We start from the raw sequence: 26,799 nt of genomic DNA, 5'->3' as shown, positions 1-26,799 counted from the left end.
CATGGGAACTTGTGTATGCTCCAACCCAGAAGTTTACTATATGAATTAAATCTCACGAAACTCAGTTTCTGTGATTCTCAGATGCAGGACCCGCCCTCCAGACTCTTTCCTTATGGCTTTCAACTGTAACTGAGATGAAAATACAGAGGTTTTTTTCAAAAGGCTGTTGGTCACCTTGCAATTAAAAGCATTTAACATGAGACCGATCTTCCAAAAAGTTTTTGGCCTTGTCACCAGTTAGATTTAAAAAACCCAAGCCTATAGAGAAGTCAATAAGATTATTTTCCAATAAGCTCAGTCCTAGTGATTGTTAACAAGGTAGAGAACCAGCTGGTGGCTGAGAAGCAGAATGTTAATGTCTTTTTTACACATTTTATTGTGAATTAGCTTGTTTAAAGTAACCAGCATAAAGGATGGAATGCACTCCTAGCATGACCAGCTACTGCAGCTTTGTGTAGCTGTGTATGCACCTTGGTGTTTCTGTACAGAACAAGTCTGGTTGGTGTAAACACTCAAGTCACATTGCCCAACTTAGAGAAACCAAGATAAAATCTTGCATTTCATAAACTGTTTTCAATGATTAGTCAATGTACTCTTAACTGCTGTTACCCTGCATGGTGAGTTCTACCATCTCGATATATAGCACTGAAGAAAAGTCAAGCAAATTAAATTAAGGGATAAGTTGAAAATAGATCAGTTACTGCGGAATAAATCTTGCATGGGTGCTCCCATTCAAAAATTACAGGACTTCTGTTCAATTTAATTGAGTTGATCTAAACTACTATTTAGATGACCCCTGATGGTGAGGAATCTCAAAGAAGTAATTGTTACTTACCGTAAGGATGTTTTTTAATTCTATTTGCAATGTGATCTCCTTATGTATTCCATAATCAGCCTTCCTTACTATTGAGAGACAGTTATGTTCTTCTCTTTCTGTATCTGGAAAGGGGACACAGTGACATCAAGGGCATAAGGGCAGTCTGAATACACACTCTTGGCCAAAAGAATTCAAATTCAGGTGCATGAGGACCCTTGAATATTGAGACTGTAACTGATAAATGTTTTGAAGAAACTGATATCATAAGGTAAGTGGCTGTTCTTTATTAAAAGAATCTATGGTTCCAACAACAGTTCCTTATTGCTGTCAATATTTCAGTGGGTGTTTAGTCTTATTTTTCTATAATTTACAAATTTCCTGTTTCATTTCTGCTTTGAAATACAATACAAATCAGAGGAATGGTCACAATGCCATCCAGTGCATATAGAAAACCTGATATCTATTATTTGAAAAGACAGAAAAAGCAATTTCCATTAAAACTTTTTCTGGTAAAACTTTGTCAGTAAAACATCTGTGCATTGGTAGTGCTTTTTGAAAGTTGATAATCACACTTAGTGTATTTTGTGTAATTGAAGTTATTTTTAATGGTTAGGTCTTACTGAAACAATAGTTCTTAACTGCTTTTTCATCCCTTCAGCTTCTAGTATATCCATCCTCTTGTTCTAATTAAGCCTCATTGATGGCCATTTTTCTGTCTTTTTAATTTTTTTTTGTTAATTTCTAGACTTGAAATAAATGTTCTTTTAAAGAGCTATTCAGCCCTGAATAGACCATTCATCATATATATGTACACACACACACATATATATACACACGAACTCAATCACTCATTTTCTTAAAATTATTCATAGTTACGTCATTTTCAGTGTACAAGTAATTCCTTATGAGACATGCAGAGGATGATGGACACTCTCTTGATAATAGACATTGCTCTTCTCCAAATGCAGATATTCCATAGGCCAAGTCAAAAATAACAGGCAAATAAAGAAATATAAACAGAGTAAGTACTTTGTTAATGTTTCATTATTAAGTATAGTGCATTAAGTACAGTTTTCACTTCACATGTTTTGGTAGATAAATTCTTAGCTTACAACCTGATTGTCCTAAAGTCCACCTCATTTCCTGTCAAAGTTTACTTGGGTTGCAGAGCTGGCAGAAGGGAAGAGGATTCCTTGTGCCTCAGGTGCAGTGCAAAACCTCATGCATGCATGTGGGCACAGATTTGATGTGCAATACTCTAGTGGTAATCCTGGATTAACCAGTCTCTTAGTACTTGCTCCCTCTGGCTCATGCCAAACTGTGTTGCCACCTTATGAACCTTTTCAAGGAATTATTCTGATTGGCACTCTCCCCTGGGTTATCTTTCATAATAGTTCATCATGGAGCCCCAAGAACTGCTGGGTTGGTACAGTTTGTGGTGTGAGGGTGGGATGATTTAGCAAGAATGGAACTCCTTAAGAAACATCCCGTGGCTGCCTAAAGCTCGAATGACCCACAAATCTAACATGATTCATCAAGTGATGTCATTGCATGTGGTTCTGTCTGTTGACCAAAGGAAGAGGGGTGATTTCTGGCTTATAGGAATATAGGAAGAACTAATGAGAAAGGGTCATATGGTAAGTTATTGCAGCAACATTTGAGTAAAGATCATTTTCATTTGGTCTGTCTGTTAAGTTTTCAGGTCTTAATGAATGGTGGATGTGGGCTGCACCAGCCAGTGGAGCAACAGGACTTAGTGGGCTCTTGTTTATGTGCCAGCTGACAAAGGGCCCCAGCTCTATGCTTTCATAATGTTAAAACTTGTTAAAAAGGTAAAGCTAAGTGTTTGGGTAAAATGGTAACTCACAGTTTGAGGAGACAGTAGGAGGATAGATGCAGCTTGACCAAAAAAACAGCTGAGGAAGAGAAGATAAAACCCCATGCATTAAAATTTTGAATCTTGCTCTACAAGATTTGAGTGTGAGGAATCCTGATAGCAGTGCCAATGGCAAGTTTGATTCATAATGGAAGCTTTAGGTGAATGAAGATGCTCCAGTGTATCAGTCACACAACAGAAATGCACCTGAGAGTACTTAATTTTTTTGAAAAAAGCAAGTTAACTATTCAAAATACAGTTAATTTGGAAATTTTATTTAATAATCTGGTACTAGAAAATATCAAGATAGTGTCAAGTTTTCTATTGGGAAATTACGTCTGCTGGGTCTGTAGCAGTTCCATCTCTCAAGGTCTCTTGCCTTGGCATCATCCTATAAAGTGTATTTCTTGCTGAATGAAACATGCTGTGTTGTGATGACATTGCTTAGAAATACTCAATATAAATTACTCATGATAGGGGTTTTGCTGTCCCTGCTAGCAGTGTAGGATCTTCTTGACCCTGATGTTCTGCCATTTGATTTGTTTTACTTAATAACTCTTCCCTTTGCTACAGCATTGTACAGGTCCCTGGAGTGCCTCCACTCCTTCCTTTGGTTTGATAACCCAGTAAAAAAGACCAGTCATGCTTTCCAGAGAGCAAAGAAATGGAGGATTTCAGCAGAGAAGATGCAGAAGTACAAGACATGGCTGCTGAGGTACTTGGTATGTGGCCCCAGGTGTGCCAGCTCCCTCTGTGAGCAGTGCCGTGGCACCCACGTGCTCTCACCCAAACAGAGGACTCAGGGTCCTGGTGTGGGTTATGCAGGCTTGTTAGCAGGAAAGTGCCCATACATTTTTACTTCAAGTTGAATGTTCTTGCCTATGCTAAGATGAACTTGGGGCTTTTGTGCACATTGACAGTAAGAATTTTCTCTAAGGGTGACAGAGGTTTTGGACAGACAAAGAGTGCATGTGTGGAAATGATACCGTTTCTGAGAGAACAATATAAACTAATGCCAGATGAGTCATGTATGGACACGCTCTGCATATATCAAAGCACGTTGACTCTTTTATTGCATCACTTTTATGACATTACAAACAGAACAATAATTAAAAAATTGTATTTCATAAGCCTCTCATAAATTAAGCAATTTTAATACATGCTCTCTGTGACAGATTACATATGCATTGACACTTTGCAAGTTGGTTCAGGTTATCTTTTTCCATACATCTAAGTTCTTTGTTAACATGTTAAAGAGAATTTAAGATGTGTGCAAGAAGAAATCGACTTTACGTGGTCACTTCCATGCAATCAAAAGGGTATGTATTTGTTACATTAGGAGCTTGTGAAAGAAAAAAGTAACCTTCATCCATTTTCTGTTTTGAAGTTTTGCTTAATCGTGCAGGAGGCAGGCCCTGCAAGAATACAAAGGAAATCTAGATGCCTGTTTTCTTAAGGCTTCTTAATTTTTGAATGTTTGGAGAGGTTTTAGCCTTTTGTACATGTTACACATGTTGAATCTTACTGAGGGAGCTTTCATCAGAAGTTTTAAATTATTATTTTTATTATGCTGTTAGTTTTGATAGATTAGTTTAAAGGAAAGTATTCTTTGTCAGATACTGAAGTACTTGGTACCTTTCGGACATACATCAATTAGCTGCATGTCAAGAGACAGTCAAAGAGAATAAAAAGTTAAAGAGATTGTGACTTGTTAATGTGTTGTTCCCTAGGAAGGAGAGGTCAAGCAATCGTTTCTTGGCTTTCTCTTTCACGTGCCTTCGCTTCCCCGTGATCTGTACCTTTGTCCCAGTGACCTCTGTGACTGCCCATGTGAGGTGAGAAGCCTCTTCTTAATGTGGCTTTCACTGTCGGTAGTATTCCTGCTTTAAAGATCCAATAATGCCAGACTTATCTCACATAATAGTTTTGTTGTTCATAGTGCAGTTTTTTTCTAAGAGGAGCCAAACCAGAAGTCTAAGGGCAAAATATTTTCAACCCTTTCTTTTGCTTTTTCTGCTCCAATGAAATGAGTTAAAACGAATTGACTAACTCTTCTGATTATGTTTGAGTTACAACTAAATTCTACAGGAACTAGTTTGGGTTGAGCATTCTGAATTTTATTAGTTTAGCGTGAGTATTTCTGGTTATTTCTGTTTAAAAATTACCACTCTGTCTAAGGGCAATAGAGCAACATCTCTGTCCCTAATTCTGTTTCAACAGTAATTTTAGATGCTGTTCCCTCTGTAAAGCAAACTGATGGCACCGGAGAATTGCTGCAGCTCATGACTTTGTGTAACAATGTGTAATTTGTTCATGGATACCGAGTGCCTTCAGTGACAAAGGCCAGGAGCAAACACACCTCGTTCACTGTAAGGAGAAGTTGGGGTCAGGGACTGAGCGCTGGGGCTCAGCATCGCACCGTGGGCATCCCTCCCACTGGCGCTCGCTGAATAAAAGAAAAGCCCTTAACATTTGGTGTTTAACGAAAAGCCTTATTTTACGTGCATGCGGTAGATTTGTGCAGAGAGTGCCCAGCCCAAACGCGAGGCTTGTCTCCGGCGGTGTGGCTGTGCCCGTGTCCCCGCGCCGCTCGCAGGCCGCGGCCTGTCCGGACGGGCGCCCCCTGGCGGCGCGGAGGCCGCGGAGCCCCGCCCCCGGCGGCTGAGGCGGGCGCGGCCGCTCGGCCGCCCTCAGTCCGCGCCGGGCCGCGCCGGGCGATGCCGTGCGGGCAGCCCGACAGCGGGGCCGCCCCGGCGCGGTACGTGCTGGGGGTGGACGTGGGCAGCACGGTGGTGAAGTGCCACGTCTACGACCGGGCGGCCGCCGTCAGGGGCTCCAGCTCCAGGAAGGTGAGTGCGGGCGCCTCGCGGGGCGCGCCCCCGGTCCGGAGCCGGGCCGAGCGGCGAGAGCCGCCGGCGGCAGCGCCTGTCTCGGGAGCCGGCGGGGCCGAACGTGTCCGCCCTGCTCGGAGCGGTTCCAGCCTGCGGGCCCCCGAGAGGCTGCGGGGGTTGCCCGTCGGGGCTCGGCGTGGCAGGCGTCCGCAGGCGCTCACCCAGCTCGGCTGGTCCCCTGAGCCCGGGCGGACTCGAGCGGCTCCCCCTCCAGAGGGGCGAAGGAAGCCCACAGCCCCGACCGCCGCGGCACCGCCGTAGCACTCAGCCTCTTACTTCGGCGCTCACCCCCTCCCACCTTTCCCCTTTACCTTACCTTAGGTCGTTTATCGACCAATCTCTGCCTGAACAAAGCCACTTTTGTTGTTAGAGCATAGCTGAGATTTGCGTAGGACTTTGTGTTCACACGCCGCGTCCCATCATGTAACAGTGCCGTGTGAAAAAGTGTCAACTTTAGAACGGGAATTTCAGGCTGCGTTTGGTTCCTACGGCTCGTGATTTTAGGGTCAAGGCAATTTCCAGAATTAACTTTTTTTACTGTTACCTATTGCGAGAAGAGGTGTAAGAAATCGGATGGATTTCGTGGATGGAAGGGGCTGCTCTCGGTGGAGCTGCCCCTCGCTGTCGCTGGAAGCTCGTCTGACAGGTGCTCCCTGGCCTGCTGTGCTGCCACTGAGAAGCTCAGAGCCGTCGACGTCTGAATTAAGCAATGCGACAGAAACAGCTTTCTGAGACACCTGCTTTCCTGTTTGCAGCCCTAAAACGGGTTTTACAGGTTCCTTTCTTCCAAGAGGTTTGGAGTTTATTTCAAGGGGTTTGAGCTTCTTTATTTCCCCTGAACAGAGGAGGTCTTCTAGAGATCGCACACCCAAGTTGAACAATGTTTTAAGAGTTACACTGTTATTTCTACTCTTACAGGAGAGTTGCAAAATGAAGAACAAAACAACCCAAATGTATTTACTGGTTTCTGTAAACTAGGGATCATAATACTGCTATTTGTGTTTCCCGAACAGGTAGAATCACTTTATCCTCATCCTGGATGGGTTGAATTAGATCCTGAAGTGCTATGGAGTCAATTCACTGCTGTAATAAAAGAGACTGTACAAGGTAAGGGCTTAAACTTTGAGAAATGATTGATTTATGAAAATTAGTAAAGTTAGTTACTTGGATAATAAAACAATTTTTAGCTAGGACTGAAAATCTGGGCACTGGTCTGCAACATGCTTTAAGGCCTATTCAGTCATTATGTATAATAGGACACTTCCATTACCTTTTTCCTTTCACTGGGGCCAGATTAGGATTGAAGCAGAAGCAATATGAATACTTGATTTAGCATCAGTGCCAGCACTTTGTTGCTGCAGCTCTTTGTGTATGCATCCTTCCCCAGTGTGTGTCCTTGCAGTGCCTGTGTGCAGGAACAGAGAGCAGGCTTGTTCCCCTGCCAGTGCCCCGTTGTTCTGGTGCCACTTTGTATGTTTGAGTGTGAGTGTCTGAGAGAATCAATGTGGGGTGTGCAGAGCTGTGCTCACTCCATTGCAACCTGACATTCCTACTTTTCCCATTCAGACTTTAAGTGGTTCTTACTGTCCTCTTCCTGTATTACTGTTCTTTTCTATTTGTACTTTAGCCTAAAAATTCCTAGTACTCCACACACTAAATACATACAACTCCCTTTTCTGACAAACCTATAATGGGTTTTCTTCCTCCGCATTTCTGGATGCTGCTCTAACCTACTCTCCACAACTCTCACAGCTTTCATATTAATCCACCTCCAGTGTTCTGCCATCCATTCTGGATCACTTTCTGTGCCATGTTGATGCTGTGAACTGTCAACTGGACTCCAGCTTGTCTTCCCACAGTGCCCCAGCCTCCTTGGGTGTGTACATTGAAACATTGTACATGAAAGAGTGTGTACATTGCACTCTTTCATTCAACTAATTGAGTTCCTCCTGTTCTGCCCCTCTTGCTTGGTCTCCACCGTTGCTCATGCTTGTCCAAGAAAAGTAAATATCCCCAGGTGTAAGCTGAAGCAGATTATTTTGGGCTCTTGGTTTGTTTTGTCAGCAGCCACACCTTTTTTGTCACAAGAACAGCAATGCTGCCTCAACCCCCAAAGACCTCACTGTCTTCCTTCATTTCCATTCTGTGGGATAAATTGGGAAGCAGGACTTTTCAGCTAGTTTTAAAAAGGGAAGATTTCCTTGTAGCCAAGTTGTACACATTGTTGGCCAGTCATTTTTGAGTGGGTGTGTAAGTGAGCATAACTCACAGTGCTGTCAAAAGAAGCAGTGCCACCCCTTTTGTACAGAGTTGTTTTCAGTCTAGGACAGCTTCCTGAGGAGGATCACTGTCCGGTTGTTTATGCCAGCAGAGCTTCACCAGTGTTTGTGCTGACGCAAAAGAGGATGTGGTAGCAGGGGCAGGAATGGCTGTGTGGAAGCAGAAGGAGCACGGTGACACTTGGGTTTGTAGGGCTTGCAGAGCTAAACCTGGGATTCCATGCACGTGTGCATGAGCTGCTGTAGTTCAGTGCTACCTAAAGGTGGGAACTTCTGGCTGTGGCACTCCATCCAAAAGACAGCTTAACTGAAAAATATCCATGTTTGTCTCTAGGTTTGTTTTTGTCTGTAATGGAAGCTAGCTCCACTTATGCGGGTGTCTGGAGAACATGACAGCTGACACAGGGAAAGTGGTGGGACCGTGCAGATTGTGGAGATGGGAAGGAGTAACACATGCCAGTTGTCCTTACTGAGCTGTGGAAGTGCTTGTATGGCTTTGCCTGAAAAAGAAATAAAGCTGTTCTCAGGCCACCCACTCCCAGGTCCTCCTCCTGTACACTCCTGCCACCAGCACCTGTGCAGGCAGGTGGAGCAGGTGGCCTTGCGAAAGCATTGGTTTAATTTCCAGCTGATGGAGGATTTGATAGCAGTGGTGGCAGGAACACAGGGATCCAGAGAAAGGGGAGGTGCAGAAGCACACATTGGTAGAGCTGGGCAGCCCAGTCCTTTCTTTGTGAAATCTCTTCTGTCACTGAGAGGGTGTTGGGTGTAAAGTCTGTGGACATTCTCACACAAATGAGCAACTTTACACGTGAAAATGAACATGAGAACATGTTATGAGCAAGACCTACTTAATCTGTGATTTGTTCAGGGAGCTGGATTGAAAGCCCTTCAGAGTAGCAGTACTTAAGACAGGGTGGGTAGTCTGTCATTTAAGTGGAAAAGTTACAGAAGTACTTTCTTCATGTAGTTTTGCTTCTCTAAGTATGGCTGGAGTTAATTAGCAAGCTGACCACAGCTATTTGCTTTGAAAATAGCTGTGGGCATACTTAATTATTTACACTTACATTAGAAAAAAAGTTCTGTAACAGTTATTTGAAGGTAAGGTTTAACAACAAAATTGGTGTATATCCAAATACATATTTGTACTTCCAAGTACATACTTGTACTTCTGACTTTAAAGTATACTTTGTTGCATTTGTGGTACCTGGTTTAAGCAAATTCATTCTTAGAAAGTTTGAAACATTGCTTAAGAATTATTTAAAGTGAGACTTGTCATTATCAAAGTGATGCAAAAAGTCATGGCATATTCACATTTATCTATTTACTGCCTGCAAGATCGATCTAGTTTTGTTTCTTTATAGAAATTCTTTCCCTAGGTCTGTAATGGTGCTTTCATTCACATTCATCCATATGAAATACACATTCTAATTGATTATGTGGGCATATGTAATCTGCCTGCCTGTCTCTGAGATTGTTCCTGTTAGTATCAACAGGCCTTTCAGAGGCTGGAAAGGGTCAGTGTGCCACAGCTGCTTTTGGAAAATACATAGGTTTATTTATCTGCTTTAGAACCAATTGTCTGACTCGGAGCTCTCTAATATTTAACTGCTCTAAACACTTAGTTGAACAATTTATAGATATTTACATTCTCATAAACTATTATTTTCTGAGTATTCCATAGGCTTTATAGTTACATTGAAGAAATTTTTTTTGTTTGTTTCTCCTAATAAATGCTTTTTTTGTGATTGTCATTTATTTCCGGTTTTTAGCTGCAGGACTTCACATGAGGCAAATTGCTAGTCTTGGCATCTCCACCCAGAGAGGAACCTTCATTACATGGCACAAGTATGTATGTTGTGTGTTCTTTAAAATGAATTTGTATTAATTTTTATTCACAGACTGGATGGAAACAGGCTGTAGAAGTGTTGAAGTCGAGAGTAAAAACTGTCAAGTCACTCATGTTCTCTTGTGTTTGCACAGCCACACCTTAGGGTAATTCAGAACAGACTCTGTGTGGCCTTTTTGTTCTTTGTACATTGAAAGAGATGAATGCATATGTATTTTTAATTCTGGTGAGAAGTCTGACACTCCAAATGTCTGTTTGCTGATTTAGCAATTCTCAAATCCACCAGGTGGATATGCAGTTATTATAGGAACTGACCTAGTGCTTATTTTCCTGACTGGAAATGGTAAATAATGTTTAATGTTTTGGGCAATTTGTGTTTTCTAGCTTTAAATGTTCAAATACTGTTTTTCAGGAAGACAGGGAAACCCTTTCATAATTTCATAAGTTGGCAAGACTTAAGAAGTGCTGAACTTGTGAATTCCTGGAATAAGTCCCTTCTGCTGAAGGTAAGACTGCCCTAATCCAGATACTGCTTGGATTTATTAGAGCTGTTTAACTTTTATGACAAATAAGGGGATTATATGGAATACTGCAAGTGTCCTGTTCACATGGTGATGTCATGTGCTGTGGCCTAAAAGCATTTAACTGAGCGATATTAGCATGTAAGATAGTACCAAGAAAAAAGTTTGGTACTGGTAGCCTAAAGTAATTATTATGGAAAAAGATAGCTGTAGGTCTAAGGCTTATTTTGTTGCTTTTTAGTATGTTATATTAAAATGCTGCATGTTAACACCACTACAGCATAGATTCTGGATGTAGGCAGGTCTGAATTGGAAGTGGTTTGGGCTTTTGATTTCCGGGATTGTTTTTTTCATGTGCCCTTTGCTCAAATTATCTATAGGAAGTACATTTTTTGCTGTTTGTGGTTTGTCTTCATACCTTTAGAAGAGAAAGATTTACTCTAAGTGCTAAAAGAGAAGTTACTTTTCCTTTAAGGGAAACTAACCAGCACAGTCACAGTAAGAAATTAAATTCTTGGGTTTGCCAGTTACTTCTTTTGTGAAAACTTGATTAATGATTAAATTTCAGTAAATCTATTAAGTCATGAGTGAGCTTGTCAACTGTAAGAGAACCTCCACTGGAATAACAGTATGTAATGCTGTCAGCCACATCACAGGGGTGACCAGTGTTGGCAGTGCAGAGCAGTGGCTGTCAGTGCTCCAGCAGCCTTGCTTAGAGCAGCTGCTCTTTCCTGTGGTGTGTGTTGCAGGAAGGCTGGCTGTTGATATGAAGATCCTTACATAATCCTCTAAAGGAGTTCTAGCTTTCTGAATCTAATCTCATGTCAGCAGCTTTCATCTGTGTTGTCATCCCTTAAAGGTAATTGATCAGTAACCTTTAAAGGGCAAGATTAAAAATTAAGTAACTGTTTTCTTTTGAAACAGGTAATCCATGTTATTTTTACAGTGCTTCATTTCTTGACTGGGAATGATCGATATTTGGCACCCAGTTTTCTTACTTTTTCAACACATCAGACTTCTATGAAGTTGTCATGGGTTTTTAAAAACATACCTGAGGTAAGCTGGAAAAGGAAAAACAGTAGGTTTCTTAAGTCATAAACATGGCTTGTGACTTGGAGGTGTTCAGGGTCAGGTTGAATGGGGCTCTTTCAGGTACCTTCCATGGCTCTGTGACTATTTGCTATAGTTGCTTCAGTTTTGTTTGGCTTGTTCTTCTCAGAAAAACCAGAAAAAAATTGCTCTGTGATAATGTTCAAAGCCTGTTTACCTAAATAGTGACTTACATCTGTAGGAATTTTTACTCTTATTCTGGAAATGTGTAGTAGTAAAGAGCTTTCCTCATACAGAATCAACATAAGAAAATAATCTTATTTCACTTGATACATTTATACAGTTAGTGATTGTACTTTGTTTTAAAGCTGTTTGCACTCTCTTACCTCTCCACTCTGCATTAGTCCAGTGTTTTGCAGTTTCACAAATAATACCATACTGCACAATTCATTTTGCATTTTGGTGAATTGGAAATTCACGTAGAATAAGTTGTGCTGGATTAACCTAGTGCACTGATGAGCCCTGTTATAGTTGTGACTATAAGGTTCTTTTCATAAGGCTATGATGCCCCTAGAGTAGAAGATCAGTTGCTTCTCTTCCCTTAGCAGCAGCTGTAAGAAAGTGTTCTTATTTTCTTTTAGGAGCATGAACTTGTAGGATAATATTAGTTAAATAGCCAACTCAACCTTTTTAGAAGAAAAGTTTACAATCAGAGACTTATTTTCTGAGGACATTCTGATTAATCATGAAGAAAATAATAAAAGAAATCAGTAAATACGCTTCTCTTATTGTACCCAGTTGTAAATACTTATTTTTCTAATCTATTTTTTTTTCCCCAGGCTGAAGAAGCTGCCAAAAAAAACAACTGCTGCTTTGGAACAGTTGACACGTGGTTACTGTATAGATTGACTAAAGGTGAACATTACAGTTCCTCTTAAATATCAGTAAAACACACTGGAATCTAAGAAATTATGTTCAGTACTTGTCATTTCTATATCCTAGAATTCAGATGCTTTTTTTGCAATTTGTGCTTTTGTATATTCAGTAAAAATTGTAATGTATTTACTGTTACAAAAAAGTTAGGAATTAGTTATTCTTTGGGCCTACCTGGAAGGGAAATATTTATTCAGTGTAATCAGCCTTCTAAGAGTGTAAGAGGACTAACAGCTAATTGGAGTTGATTGAAGAAAAGTACCTGTGAAAGCAAAAGAACAAAGAACTGTTACAAATGTGGAAGAATGACAAGTTTCTATCCTGAGGACTAATGCCTTAGGAGTCAGATTATGACTCAGTCAGATTATGATGCAGTTGGTGTGCTGCTGTTGGCTGTTCTAGAGACATTTGTGAGAGGAAATGAGGTAATTAATGTGTGCACATTGTAGGGAGCAGCAGGTAAAATCTCCGTGCTCATTGTATCATTGATTTTGCTCATACACACTTGATTTATATTTCATGAGAGCCAATGAGATGTTTAAAGAAAACTCTTTAAGTATTTGGATGTCTAAAAATCTTACTTTGTTCTATTTCTTTTCATGCTAGGTTCTGTGTATGCTACAGATTACTCAAATGCCAGTTCTACAGGCATTTTTGAACCCTTTACGGTATGTGCTGTTCACAAAGAATGTTGTTGCCATTTATTGTGCTTCTCAGAGGGTTGCTAATGTTTTTACTTTTTCCATTTCATTTTAGAAATGTTGGAGTCACACTTTGTGTAATCTACTTTCTATTCCTATGTCTATTTATCCACCAGTGAAAGACACAAGGTAACTATGAAGGCATAACTAAAAGAGTATGATAATTGTTAATTTAATTGCTAAATTAATTGTGATTAATTAAGAAATACTAAATATTTTGCACAGGCCAAATAATACACAAGTGCACAAAAATTTATATACAGTTATACCTTATATAAAAGTATATGAAGTCCAGAATTTTTTTACTGTGTTTCTTAAAGCAATAGTCTTAATATTTCCTTTAAAATAAAAGTAGCATTATCTTTTATGTGTGATCCAGACCCAGGCTGTATGTACCTAGATTTCATTTTAACAAAAAGATAATTTTAATGTGATTTATTTTAAGCTTCAACTTTGGATCAACTGACTCTGAAATATTTGGGGTACCTATTCCAATAATGGCAGTGGTAAGTGAAAATATATGCTTAAACCTGTGTGTTTATACTCTATTTATTTGGCTGTGATTTAGTACTTTAGAATCTATATTCTCTATTCATTCTCTGTGACTTAACTACAATAGAATTGATTGTTGAATTTTTCTCCAGAAACTCAGTCTAGAACCTTAGGGTGAAGAAGGAGAAAAAAATCAAGAAGGGATTTCTAAGGCTGAGGTCCATTAAGGTTGTGTGACCAAATGACTCAGTACTGAGTGTAGGACTCTAAGCTCTGATAATGTGTGTATCTGCCTTTAAATCAGTTGTTCTGTATAAAGTTATGCAAGAGTCCATTCTGGCTTGACTTCAGTAAGACCAAACAACTGTAAAAGTATTTGTTAGTAGAGCCACTTGTCGTACCTTCTATCCGTTTTTTATTTTTCACTAAAAATAAGTGGCAAATAACATGTTCTTTCCTCAGTAGTTAGAATTAGGATAAGGAAACCTGAAGTGATGATTTGAAGCAAAATCAGCTTGAATTGAGCTAAATGAAAAAACTGTCCCTTAGCTAACATGAATTTGGCTTATTTTAAAGAAGTGTGGACTGAATCTATCTGTAAACTTACTGCTTCACCAAGGCAAATACATAAGTAAATACATTTAATAACCATCATCATTGTTGAAAAATGGAACATGGAATTATTTGGTACAGGAAGGGTATCAAGGAAAAAGAAAGGCAAGACCTCAGAACTTCAACTTTCTCTTTGGAGAAAAAGGCATTCAGGCCAAGCTACTCTGTTCTGCTCCCTGGGATTGTAAATGCACCGTTTATCCTTGTTAAACATTAAACCACAAAATACTTCTTTTGTTTCCATAATGTTTTTCAGTGCTGCAAGCAGTACTACAGCTATTCAGGTTGTGTCTAAACCTGGTGTAATTTGATGCCAGTAATAAGTCTGACTGTTGTAATGGCCTGCAAATACTTTAAAAATTGTAAATGAGTCCTCACTGAATGCTCAGTTCCTGAGTGCTTACTTGTATTCAGAGCTCCCAAGTGTTTACAGAGATGTTTTCAAACCCAGCATTGCAGGTCGGCAGTCGGTAGCTGACTTGTCCCATTGTTTTTGTTGCATTGGCAGGTAGCTGATCAGCAGTCAGCTATGTTTGGAGAGTGCTGCTTTCACCCGGGAGATGTTAAACTGACCATGGGAACAGGTGGTTTCTGGAATGTCAATACTGGAGAGCATCTCTTTGCATCACGGGGAAGTAAGACAGTGAAGTTTTGGGGATTTTATTCTTTCAGCTGTTCCTTGATAGCTGTTAGTGCTGAGGTTACACAAAAGAATAAAACAGGGCTGTGCTTTTCCTTCTGTCTGTAGGTGTAGAAAAACAGCTTGAGAGTTCTTTCAGAAGAGAAGATTGGAAAATTTTAATTACCAATGTAAATTTTGGTTATTCTAAAGTGAGCTTCTCAGGAAGAGAACTTAAGTGGCATCATTAGTGATTATATCTGCTACCTGCATCCCTCCTGTTTTGTTTTTTCCTTCACATGTTCTTCATAGCACTATTATACAGGATTGGAGAAAAAGGGGATTGGTCCTCTGGCTTCTCATATCAAAATGTTGCAGTGAATGACTGCAAGTTCCTCCTCTTGAGCCTTTATGCATTGAAGCACCTGCAATGAGATAATGCAGGGTTAGAAGTTACTACTTTTCTTTTTAAATGGGCTCCCCAGTGTGTTTCTAGTGTTTAAAACTTTGTCATTCTGACCATCTGTGGTCTGTCAAGCTTGTTAATTTGTCTGAGATAGCTATTTGTCAAGAGAGCAACACTGAAGGTGATACTGAAGTAAATTTGCCTACACAGTCTCTCTGTGTCTGGCATATTTTTAAAGAGTTACCGATTTCAGGATGTCTGCTGCTTAAGATGGGGTGGGGCTGGGAAGGAGGACAGCAGTATGTTAAAGAGAATTTTACCAGCTCAAGTCTTGAAGGACTTTTGGCAAATACATGAGATGTGTCAGAACTCAATAGCATAGACATTGAATTCATTATGAATGCAAATTATTTTTATGCTAATTAATTATGTCATTATTTTGATACTTTTACTTAGGTAATAATACATATGTAGTCTGTTAAAATGTAATAGCAAAAAGAAGGCTGTAATGTTTTTCAGTTTAGCTATTGTATTCTGATAGGAGTTAAAATCTTCAACTGCTTTAGGCTGTTATTTATGTTAAAATTACTTTCCCTGTTCTTTGGCTGTTGTGGGGTATGGTTAGTGGCACAAGTTAAGTGCCTGACTTTCTCAGTGCCCTGGGCATGAAATGTAATGCGTTCAATCTTTAAAGCTGACATATGTATTTAAGACTGAAAGATCTTAAATCCCTGCAGCATCCTTGTGCAAGCTATTCATTAGCTGCTGTTGTAGTTTCTGGTCTACATTTAGATCCTACATATAATAGTTTGAAAAAAAGAAAAAAAAAGTAGTTCCTTCAAGAACAGCCTTCTCACAATTCAGTGATGGAATTATGTTGTATAGGTTTAGAAGCTACCTCTGATAGTCTGAGGGTTCTCAATACCTCTGGTCATGCCAAGTGTCATGGGGATCTCTTCTCTAGAGGTAGATTATGTTACTGCTAGAGACTCTGGTGTGAGCATCTTTAGGGAGGCCACGTGATGGATGGATGTCTCTGTCCCTAATTAGCTGCTCTTCTTTAGGATCTGTGGCTCAGTTAATCTTTTTTTGGGCTTTTTTCTTTGTGGTTTTACCTTTGGTGAAAAATAATGATTTCAAGGGACACCTGCACAGATGATCTGGAGTTATATGTATTACATTCCCCTTTCAAGAGACAAATACAGACTTTAATCAGTGCTGCTGATGGTTTTACACTGTAAGCACCAGAGTGCCTCTAGCACTAACACATTTCTGCAGTTGCACTGGTATTCCCACACAACTCATTTGGACACAGGCAAACAAACTGGAGATGACTGTGTGAGGAACATATACATCAGTCACTTTGAGAAAGCAGAGAGAACCCCTGGATCCTTCTGATGTTTTTCTGGCCCTTGTAAAGGTACACAGGGACACGTTTGCCTTTGTTGCATTACCCATGATCTCTGAGTCCTCAACAGGGTTTCGGGAAGTCTGGGTGCTTTCTTCACTCCAGCAGTTACTGTGCTTGATTGGGTGAGGTTGTTGTAGTGACCACTGACTACTTGGGTTCTCATCTAGTGACCTGAAAAGCCATTTCTCCAGCTTCAGTGCAGGTGAAACTTGGTTTCTTTTTTACCTTCTGTGTGAGGAATCATTGCATATTAAACAGGGAATTAAAAAGTATATCACTTTCATCCTCTTCTGTGAATAACATCTATGCTCTAAGTTTGTGTTACTTTTTTTGTGTGTGTATGTCTGTTTCAGTTTTGTGTTTCCCATGTGAGAGCCAAGCCTTCATGCTTTATGTTTTGGGGAAAAAAAAACTCTTACTTTTTAGAAGCCCTTGGGGAAAGTTGCATGGACTTAAATAGAAAAACATAGATAAAAGTTTTAAACAACACATTTAACCTCCATCAGTGACTTCTTTAGCTTGGGTTCTACAAAGGAATTGAATAAAGCTTATATATATATTTAGGTGAATTTATTGTGAGGAATGTTTCGACATGTTTTTCTGGAAACATTTAATTGAACTGAGCGTTTTGTTTCATGGAAAATGATTAAGGTCTTTACCCACTGATTGGTTGGAAGATTGGAAAAGAAGTTGTTTACTTAATTGAAGGCTCCATATCAGACATCGGCACAGCCATAAAATGGGCTCAGGATATAGGTAAGATCTTTAATTTTATAGAGGCTGAAATATATAACTACTTAAGAAGCTGTTCTGTGGGTTCAGAGCTATGTTACTGGATTTGATTTGATTATTTATAATTGAAGGAAGTAGTCTACATGCTTTGGACAGCAGAAATGCACAGTGTTTAGTAGGCGCTCTGCTGAGTGTGTTTGCTGTAGGGAGTTTGGTTTGCACAATCATCTCCTCTTCAGTCTCTGCCTCAGACTGTCCTGCCTAACTAGGCTTTTATTTTCTGGAAACATTTTACTCCTCACTTGCTTTCGAGAGGTCTTGAGCTGTACATCTCATAACGAATAACAGGTTTGATTTATATGAAAATAACATGAAGAACTTTGCAAGTAACAGTAAGTTGCTTTACATGAACGTAATGTGCCTTTTGGCTGTTGTTATTATTTTGTAATTAAAGGTTTCACATTTTGGTTTAATGACAGACTAAGAAAATACTACCTCTGTAGTAGTTGATGTTCAAACCCACTGATTGTTCATAGGACACCTGTTCTCAGTGTTCTAATTAGAACTTCAAAATTTACTTGGCTTGCTTTGAAATTTAGTACATTTTTACTAGGATGAGAAAAAGTGATTAGTGTCTCAAACTTTGGACTGTCTGGGAAGGGTTTTCCTCAAGTGTAACTCACCACAAAATTCCACATTTCTTGAAGCTGTCAGCTTTAGGTGCATGTGTACATGTGTGTGCTCTGGTATGTGCCCCTAAGGGTTAAGCATGACTCAGACTGGTCCTCACATCTTCATCCAACATTTGACTGAGCATAGAGAATAACAGCCACTAGGCTTTGGAGGAAATTACTCAGTTCAATACACAGTTCAGTGCTGCAGACTCAAGTGTCAGTGCTACACATAAAAGCTTGCTACTTCAGATTCCATAATTAAAATGGATAATTATCCATATAGAATTTATCTGTACCTAAAATGGATATCATTGCTATATGCTGAATTATAAAGGATTTTTAGCTAGTCAGTAGTAAAATGATCATGACCTACAGTTGCTACCATAGGAAAAAAAGAGGGGGGAATGTTTTAGAGATGGGATAAATAAAAGGTAAGCTGCTTTAAACTCTCTAACAAGTAAGGCCTTTATTTTCTGGAAATACTGTTGCAAAGAAGCAGAATTCAAAAAATTTTATCAGTTTTAGAGAATGGAAAAACTTTAGCTCCACAGAAGGAATTGGGCCAAAACACAAGGTAAGCTAATGGCCTCAGTAAGGGTGGTGAGGCTCAACGTGGGTGAAGATGAGACACAATAGTGGTAAAGGTTTGGAAGTAGCAATTTCTGCAGCAAGGCAAACTTAGTTTAGTGGACTTCTTTTAGTGGAATCAAATAGCTTCTAAGAGTTTTGAAGTAGTAGTAGTATGTGGAATTTCCTTATGAAGTCAGTCTTACCTAATTTTTGATTTTCTGTCCTGGTGTAGAGGTACTATATGTATAATTCAGTAATGGCAAAGACAGCAAGAAGGAAAAAATGTGATTTAGGTTTATTAGTCTGAGCAGAGTAAAATCCATAGTTTTCCCACAAATTCATAAGGGTTACAAAGGTAAAGTGAAACTCTTGATAAGTTACTAAGATAGGGTTTTCAAAGGTAAGTTGAGCTAGATTAAACTAATTTATCTTTAGTAGGTAAATACACTTTTTTAGACAAGAAAAAGCAATAGCTCTCATGTACAGACCTCTAGTCTTCTGTAATATCACGTTATGTGGCCACATAAGGACATCACTAGTTACAACTGTGGAAGATGGATGCTAGTACAAGAGTTGCATGTGGGTGAAGAACAAGCTAAAGAGGAATCTCTGTAGATTTATGAAAGGAGTCATCTGGCAGGGAAGAGAATAAAAGCAGTGTCTACCCAGGAGGTATTATTGCAATAAGAGGGTGATCTATTACTTTATGTCACTTGTAAAGATACTGAGGATGCTGATAAAATATGGATATTAAGGACTTTCTCTGTAGTTGTTAGGTGGTTGGACTGACAGTAACAGCATGGGGGGAAAAAGTATGTTCTACGAATCTACGGTTTTAGCACTCTTAGCACCATTATCATTCTTAATTCCCATATATGTCTTGAAGATTAAAAGGCTACAGCACAGCAGCTAGGAGATGATCCTTTTGAGTTTAGCCTTCATGTGAATAGTTTGGGATTATTGATGGACATGAAATAAAGAGATTGTTTCCCTTAGAACATGTAGTTTGAAAATATTACAAAAGGAGTAGTCTTGACTCTAGATTTTTTTTTTCTTAGTGAAGCAAAATGAAGAAATTGAAGGAAATAATAACATTGTACAACCTCTGTATCCTTACAGAACTTTTCACCAATGTAGATGAAACAGCAGAAATGGCAAAGAGTATTGCTGATTCTCAAGGTGTTTGTTTCATTCCAGGTTTGCAGGTAAAATTATTATTAATAGTAAAATCAAAAATATATTTTAGTAACTCAATTAAAGTTAGTTTTTACATTTTAAAGGTAATAATCTGTATTTTATCACAGTATTTATTCTGTACTGTTGAGGTTCCTATTGTCTGTTGCCCATCACAGTGCATGAAGGCCATTGTCATATTGGAACGGTCAAATGCCATTCCTCCCCTTGAGGAAAACCCTACCAAATGGGAAAAGCAGTGATGGGCAGATAAACTATTTGCCCCCAGTAACACAGGCAATGCCTGCAGAGAGGCAAAACAATGTCACAGGCTTTTATGCTATGAAGCGCAGAGCTTTCATTGAGACAATACTTCTAATCACTGTTCAAAAACAATTCATTCTGCCTTTTTTCAAGGTGTAGGTTATAATTCATCAGAATATTTAAAGTATGTAAATATTAGCAAGATTGCAAGTCCTAGTGTTATGAAAAGCAAAGATAACACTTAAGCACTTCTCCTGGGAATGATCAAACTCAGTATAATACACTTCTTTCTTAGAAGTCTTAATAACTGTTTGCCTTCAGTGATACAAGCTCATCTCTTGGTGTGTTGCTAATAGTTTGAGTTAACCATACTCAGTTTGATCATACCCAGGACTAGTGTTTTTTATGAAGAAACTTAACATCTTGCCTAACTTTTGTCTAAGTTGTGTATGCTAATGGAACAAAGCAAAGAAGAATTTAATTTCTTCTCCAGATAGCCCAGCTTCCTTCAGTGCCAGTGATAACAGGCTGTAGTATACATCAATAAAAAGTAATATTGTCCTTTTCAGCATTACTTTTGAAAGTCAATTCATTTTTTTTCAGGAGTTCAGGAGGAGACGTGTGAAATCTTGTTAGAGAACAGCAATATCAGTAATATAAGTGTGCCCTGTCCTAGACACTTTGTGTGCACTTTAAATGTATTTTAAAGGGAAAATATGTGGACTAGTATTTTTTAGTTTGTCTGAATTGGAAGAAGTCACTTAAATGTTTTGCTGTTGAAAGAAGCAATTTACACTGTTCACAGAGTAAGCTAAAATAACACTATATACCTCTTACATATTGTTTTCCCTTTTCTTCTTTCACTATGCTGCCTGTAATTGTCGTAAGTTATTTTATTCTTACTCTTTAACTTCTTTCACAAACGCTTACAAATAGAATTCACTGAACTCAGGGTGACATCTTTTTCTGCAGGTTTCTGGGGATGACCCATATTTATGTGCCTCTTTCATGGGGCTGAACCCTTCCACTAACAGAAACCATCTTGTTCGAGCTATATTGGAATCTGTAGCTTTCAGGTACTGCTTGCTCAATTATCTGGCTTATATTGTCTTATATTTGCTTTTATTTAGATCAGCAGTGTTAAATGAATACATGGACTTTTACAGTTTGTACAATACACTACTGTAAGACTGGAAAGGAGTTTTAGCTGCTTCCTTTTTTTTAACACTTTACAAATAAATTTGTGTATATTTGTTAGTTCAGAGTTTTTTGTCATTAAGCAATCATATAGAGATTGTTAAATAATGTTCTTTTCTGCATGTTTTAAAAGTGTTTTCTGTTTGAAGTTTGTCCTTCCTCTCCTGACAGTGTTTTGTCAGAAGCTGTAGTCCTTTCCAGCTGTGTTTAAAGTAGCTCTACAGCTGGAAGTTTTATGTTAGCTTTTGTTTAAAGTTTGAAATGTGGGTGTTTTATAAAACAAAGTCACAGGCGTCTTAAACATCTTAAAAGATGAGAATGGATAGCAGGTTCCAGATGTGTGAAGGCTAAAGATGTCACTGCTGATAGCACATCAGTATCTCACTGCTTTGCCAACCCCCAGAATGGAGCTCAAATTGAGCCTGCATTGAGGCCAGTTAGGGAGCACTGATGTGATTCCTTCCATGCAGTCAACACCTTTGCTTTGGGCATAAAAATCTCCTGCAAAGAGCTCAGAAAAGAGCTGGAGGGAGAGCAGCATTCTGAATTGCTGCAGCTGGTTTCTAATGCGTTTTTCTTCTGCACTGTAAGCTAGATGCAGTAATTTCTGAACTGACATATGGGTGTCTTGAGAAGGATGTTAAGGGATGTTAAGAGCTCATCCATCTCATTCAAATACTGCATACAAATAACGAGAATAAAGTAGATATCCTTTGTGTTTAGATTTTTTCGCATTAAATGTAATGGTTTCAAGAAAAAATCAAACTTAGAGGCTTCAGATATTCCCCTTATAGAATGGCTGGATAAACTCTAATTAGCACTGTTGCCTACTTTCCACACTCTAAGGCACTTGTTACATCAAAACAATTGTATCTCTAGAAACCCATCAGTACCTTTCAGTGGGAAAAATGAACCTTCCACAGTGACTTGCCATAGAATGGGCCATGATTTAGCCAAGTTGTTCCTTTGTAGCAGTGATAAAAACCAAAAACCAGTTTCAGTGAGTTTGGGCTTTTCGTTTATGCATTCTAGTAACTTTTCAGCTATTGCAGCAGTCCTAGCAGAACTGAGGGTTTTCTTGCCTTGCATTTATTTTCTGACTGTAGATACTGAAAGCTCTTTATGGAATATATAAAGCTTAATTCAACTATATTTTTATTTTAAGAAACAAACTGCTTTATGATATTATTGTGAAGAAGGTGCACATTCCTCTTCGAACTATTCGGTAAGTTCCCCATAACTTTTGAATTTGACATATAAGAGTTGGCTTTTAAACAGGTTTGAGCTTTATTATGCATTTTATCTTTTTGTAAAAATTCTACTGTTTAAAAGTAGATGATTTCCAAGTCAAATGTTAATGTAACTTAAGCAGCAATAGTCTACCCACAGCTGTTGGCATTGGTGATTATTAGTAGGGGAGTAATGAAGTGCTCTAATTATTAAAACAGAAATTAAAAAAGAAGGCATATCCATGTTTTCAGGTAGCACTGGAGTGAGCAGTGCCCACCACAAAGGTCATTCTACCCTTTGTCATCATTCTTTCATACTGACATTTTCTGTGCTGGGTCTTTCACAGACAATTTTTCAAGACATTGGTTAAAACTGGATCTATTTGGGAGGAAAAGAGGGAGGTTAGTTTTACAATTCAATTGTTAAGACATTGGCTTTTCTTTAATCCTTGAAGAACTATATCAAATTTAGTGAGGTAACTGTAATTCCTAGAATATGCTTGCACAGCATTTAGCTGAATGAAACATTGCTGGAAGACCACATTGCACGTTTTGGTAGGGACCTTCTTTGAGCACAGCAGTTGTCAGAAATTCCAATCCTCTGAGGCTCAGAAAGCATGGCAACAAAATTCCTCCCTCGGGCAGCCAGGGGTCAGCGTGGCACTGCTGTCAGCAGCAGAGGCGAGTGTTCCCATCCCTCCTGTGCCTCTGCAAAGGAAGAATGGACTGGCAGGCATGTAGACAGAAATCAAACTCTCAGTGGGAAAAAAAGCAAGAGCACAGGAGAGGGAGGGGGTAAAAGTTTCTGCTTTCTATCACATATTGAGAGAGCAGGCAAAGGTGAAGAAACAGCCAGGGTTAGGGGTTTCAACAAAAGATGAAAAGTGCCAGAACTTTGATTACTTAGGAAGCTTTTTAACATAGAAAATTGCATCCAAAATCTGAAAAGTCACATTAAAAGTGCAAACTCTTAAAAAACTCCTAAAATATGAGAAGCGTAGAAATACAGCCTAGGGAGCATTAGAATTCTGATTCCATTTATATTGCAATGTAGCTTTAAATTGCATGATCATGGTATTTTTTATTAATGGATATAAAATTGCAGCTCTGTATAGTGTCTGTATTACTTAAATAAAAACAGTAGCAATTCAGCTTGTGGATTAAATGTTAAAACAATGAGACACTCAGTGGGGTTCTCAGTAAGGTTGCAAAGTGCTCTGCCATCCTTATGTCTGCACATCTTTTGCATCTGTCAATTACCTCTGATTTTTTGTTGTTGTTTTTATCCCATAAATTCATTTACTCCTTTTTTAGTTGTTGTCTTGTATTCCTTCCTTTCTGGTCTGTGGGCATTATTTTCATTAGTCCTCTAAAGATTGATATTGCTTCTCTTTGCTTGTCTCAACACAATCAAGGAAAGCACAGAGAAAGAGCCCTCAGCTTTAGTCCACATGTCCTGCAGATATTGAGTTTTATTACCCAACACTTTCTGTAGCAATAAACACTAGATGTCTTCTCTGCACCACATTTGACAGAGCAACAGCTCCATACATAGCTGGTATTGGAGTACAAGAGCATAATGAATCTATCTAGGACATTTCCAAGATTGAGTTTTGTTATAGTTATTTTGTTTATAAGAGTAATTACTTTGAAATCTCAGATGATTAAAGATTAGCACTGATAAGTTCTAGTTTTCTCCATTAAATTAGTCTCAAATTAAGAAAATAGACAGGTGGAAGCCTCATTCTGAACTTCCTCTTAAAAAGAAGCAACTGTGAAGGTATTTTAGCTAACTACTACAAAGATTTTGTAGTAAGGAAAAAGATCTTTTCCAGATCTGAAAACATATGAAAAGGTTTGTTTGGTGTCATGGTTTTGACTGTTGTCATATTGTAGTGGTAACTATGTAAAGGTTCTGTTATAAAGCCTAACATTTCAGCCAAGATGATGTACAGTTCTAAAAGCCAGACCTTTCAGAGCTTTTGATAGTGTACTGTGTCCCCATCTGTCAATCATTCCTCTCCAAGTCTATAAACTTTTTTTTCTTCTTTTTTTTGGCACCTTGTTCTGTCCTCTAAATTTACCCATAAAGTGGAAATGCATTTGTGTATGAGTGACAGGAAGATTTATGCATAAGTGTGAAATACCAAACGTCGTTTTCTGAAATGCTGGCAATAAGCACTTAACACATTTTTTTTAACAACTTCTTCCCTTCTCCCTATAGAGCTGATGGAGGTGTCAGTAATAATAGTTTTGTCATGCAGATGACATCAGATTTAATTAATAAGGAAATAGAAAAACCTGCAAATGCAGACATGTCTAGTCTTGGTGCAGCTTTTCTAGCAGGCCTTGCTTCAGGTACGTAGACATTAAAATATATTTTCCCTCTTTATAATGCATATTGTAAATACAATAGAAAAGAGATCAGACAAAAAAGGGCATAACTTGAAATAATGTAACCTCCCCCCAAAGGATTACTTAAGCCATTTTTGTGAGAATCTTAGGTAAATAGTGTTTATATTTCTCTGTACAGCACAATTAGAAGGATGTATTACTAGAGAAGAAAGGTGAATTCTGTCTTTGCAGCCTCCTCTTCCTTGACTCAGGCACCCCATGTCCATTCCCACACTGGTGCTGGCTGGGGAGCCACCGTGCTCACCTGCAGCACTGTCACTCCCACTGAAGCTGTGTCCTGTGCTCTGTGAACACAGCCTTTCTCCTTCGAGGTTTTCACAGGGATGGAAGTACAAAATAAATTATTAACAAGAAAAACAGCTCTACTCACACGGAATTGTTTCATATTGTTAACCAGACTGAAAGCTACAAACTGTTGATGGTTTTGCTTAATATGTACCTACAAAACATGTTTTTGTTGAAGTGCTTTGATATGTAAATAACACAGATGAAGGTAAAAACTTCATGCTTCTGTAAGACTTATTCAGCAATTGAAAGTGCTAGAAAGTTGAGACCCTTGACAGACAAGAATGATTTAATAACATAAATTAATAGGAATCTGTAACACCAGCTGTTTCTTGCCATTTATACAGTTTTTTAAGACAGTAGGAAAGCAGCTAAGTCTTGGTTTCTGTGGCCCTTCGTTGAGAAGGACCTGCAACCAAAAGCACTTTGTGGATGAAACCTAAGGGAACTTCAGTGTACCAGAGCTGTTCCTTGGAAACCATCCCAGTTCAGCAGATGCGCTGTTGTCAGGATTCCAAACAAGTGGATCCTATCAGAAAGGATTTTCACAATATTAAAAATATGCTTCCCTCTGAGAAAGTTGTTGGTAGAGTAAAGAAAAGCTGTCATTATTTCTTACTGTGTTTCTGCTTTGGATCTCTTGGAAATAGATTAAAACAACTGAAAAATAACATATTTGCAGTTGTGCTGGAGAATGAATTTTCTTTTTATAGGATTTTGGACTGACAAAAAACAACTAATGAAGCTAAGGCAAATAGAAGCAGTGTTTGAGCCCCAAAAGGATTCAGAGGAATACAGACCTGCTATGGATGCATGGCTGCAAGCAATGAAACACTCACCACACTGGTAGAAATTGGCATTTTTATTTTAGAAGAGCTGAGACGGTTTAATTCATATTTTATAACATCTGGACATTAACAGGACAGTAAAAAAAACCATAACTGGAATTTGTGATGGGATATTATAAGTTGTGTGGTATTTCAGTTCCCCCCCCTGCTGCTGGATTACTTACCATACTGTAATGAACCTTCCCATCATCCCTGTGGCAGCTGTGGTCCAGCTGCAGCATTTGTGTCCCTTCAGTGACCTCCTTTGGGTGGCCCAGCTGCTCAAATCCTACCATGTACTGCACTGATGGGTTTGCTACTGAGCAGCTCCCTTCGGATCTGGAGAATCTTGGCTATGCTAATCATCGAGGAAGGGTAAAAGGCACATTTAGTCCCCTAGGCATTGGTAAGAAACAAAATGATTGTTGGGGCTGGGTTGTGAGGAATTCAGTTGTGTACAAAGACATTGTTTTGGCAGTAGCCTCTTACCACCTTTTGGTTGACACTAGGCGCTGTGATCACATTATCTGTGCACTAGATCAGGATGAAATACAAAAGCAAATAGGCTTTCAACACTCCGTTAAAAAAAATCCAGGATTTTTGTAACTGATACTTTGTAGCTAGCTTGTAGCTCAATTTTTTAAAAATTTAATAAGACCAAAAGCAATTTTATCTGGTGTGGCCAGCACAGATACATTAAAACTAGTTCCAGGTATGCTATCTAACTTGTAAAAATCTGCACTGGCTACTACTATCTTCAAGGCCATTTTTAAATCCTATTATTATTAGCTAAAAGGGAGTAAAAAGTCTATTTTTGAAGCTATAAATTACTTTTGTATTTTTTAAACAAATAAATTGCAATTAAAGAAATGTGTAGTTAATTATTCTTATATATTTGCTTATTTCTAATATTAAATTATTGTAATTTTCTCAGAATTATGTGTAAATGATTAAACATTTTAATTTCAGAATAATA

The 26,799-nt window shown here is 38.7% G+C and overlaps 1 protein-coding gene across 2 annotated transcripts; it reads left to right on the top strand.

Annotated features, from left to right (window-relative positions):
- Nucleotides 1-107: 107 nt before the first annotated feature.
- GK5 (glycerol kinase 5) lies at nt 108-26,799 on the top strand. 2 transcript variants are annotated; one of them, XM_066326344.1, is made up of 17 exons: nt 108-1,085; nt 3,267-3,415; nt 6,598-6,691; nt 9,636-9,711; nt 10,125-10,218; nt 11,158-11,289; nt 12,123-12,198; nt 12,823-12,884; nt 12,973-13,046; nt 13,363-13,423; nt 14,530-14,656; nt 17,109-17,213; nt 19,553-19,638; nt 20,843-20,946; nt 22,233-22,292; nt 24,521-24,654; nt 25,344-25,614. In XM_066326344.1, the coding sequence occupies exons 2-17, from the start codon at nt 3,380-3,382 to the stop codon at nt 25,349-25,351; spliced, it is 1,329 nt and encodes a 442-aa protein (XP_066182441.1). In that variant the 5' UTR covers nt 108-1,085; nt 3,267-3,379; the 3' UTR covers nt 25,352-25,614. The 2 variants fall into 2 exon arrangements, with proteins under 2 accessions (XP_066182441.1, XP_066182440.1); XM_066326343.1 differs by lacking the exons at nt 108-1,085; nt 3,267-3,415; nt 25,344-25,614 and adding exons at nt 5,411-5,542; nt 25,710-26,799.

This window comes from Sylvia atricapilla, chromosome 10 (genome assembly GCF_009819655.1).
Source record: "Sylvia atricapilla isolate bSylAtr1 chromosome 10, bSylAtr1.pri, whole genome shotgun sequence".
NCBI lineage: Eukaryota > Metazoa > Chordata > Aves > Passeriformes > Sylviidae > Sylvia > Sylvia atricapilla.
The sequence above is the reverse complement of the archived record's forward strand: the minus strand, read 5'-3'. Positions and strand labels throughout refer to the sequence as shown.

Coding starts and splice junctions, on each gene's coding strand:
- GK5 (XM_066326343.1), top strand. CDS start 5,411: ATGCCGTGCGGGCAGCCCGACAGCGGGGCCGCCCCGGCGCGGTACGTG. Junction 13,424..14,529: donor CTATTCCAATAATGGCAGTG/GTAAGTGAAAAT, acceptor TTGCATTGGCAG/GTAGCTGATCAGCAGTCAGC. Junction 20,947..22,232: donor TTGGAATCTGTAGCTTTCAG/GTACTGCTTGCT, acceptor TTTTATTTTAAG/AAACAAACTGCTTTATGATA.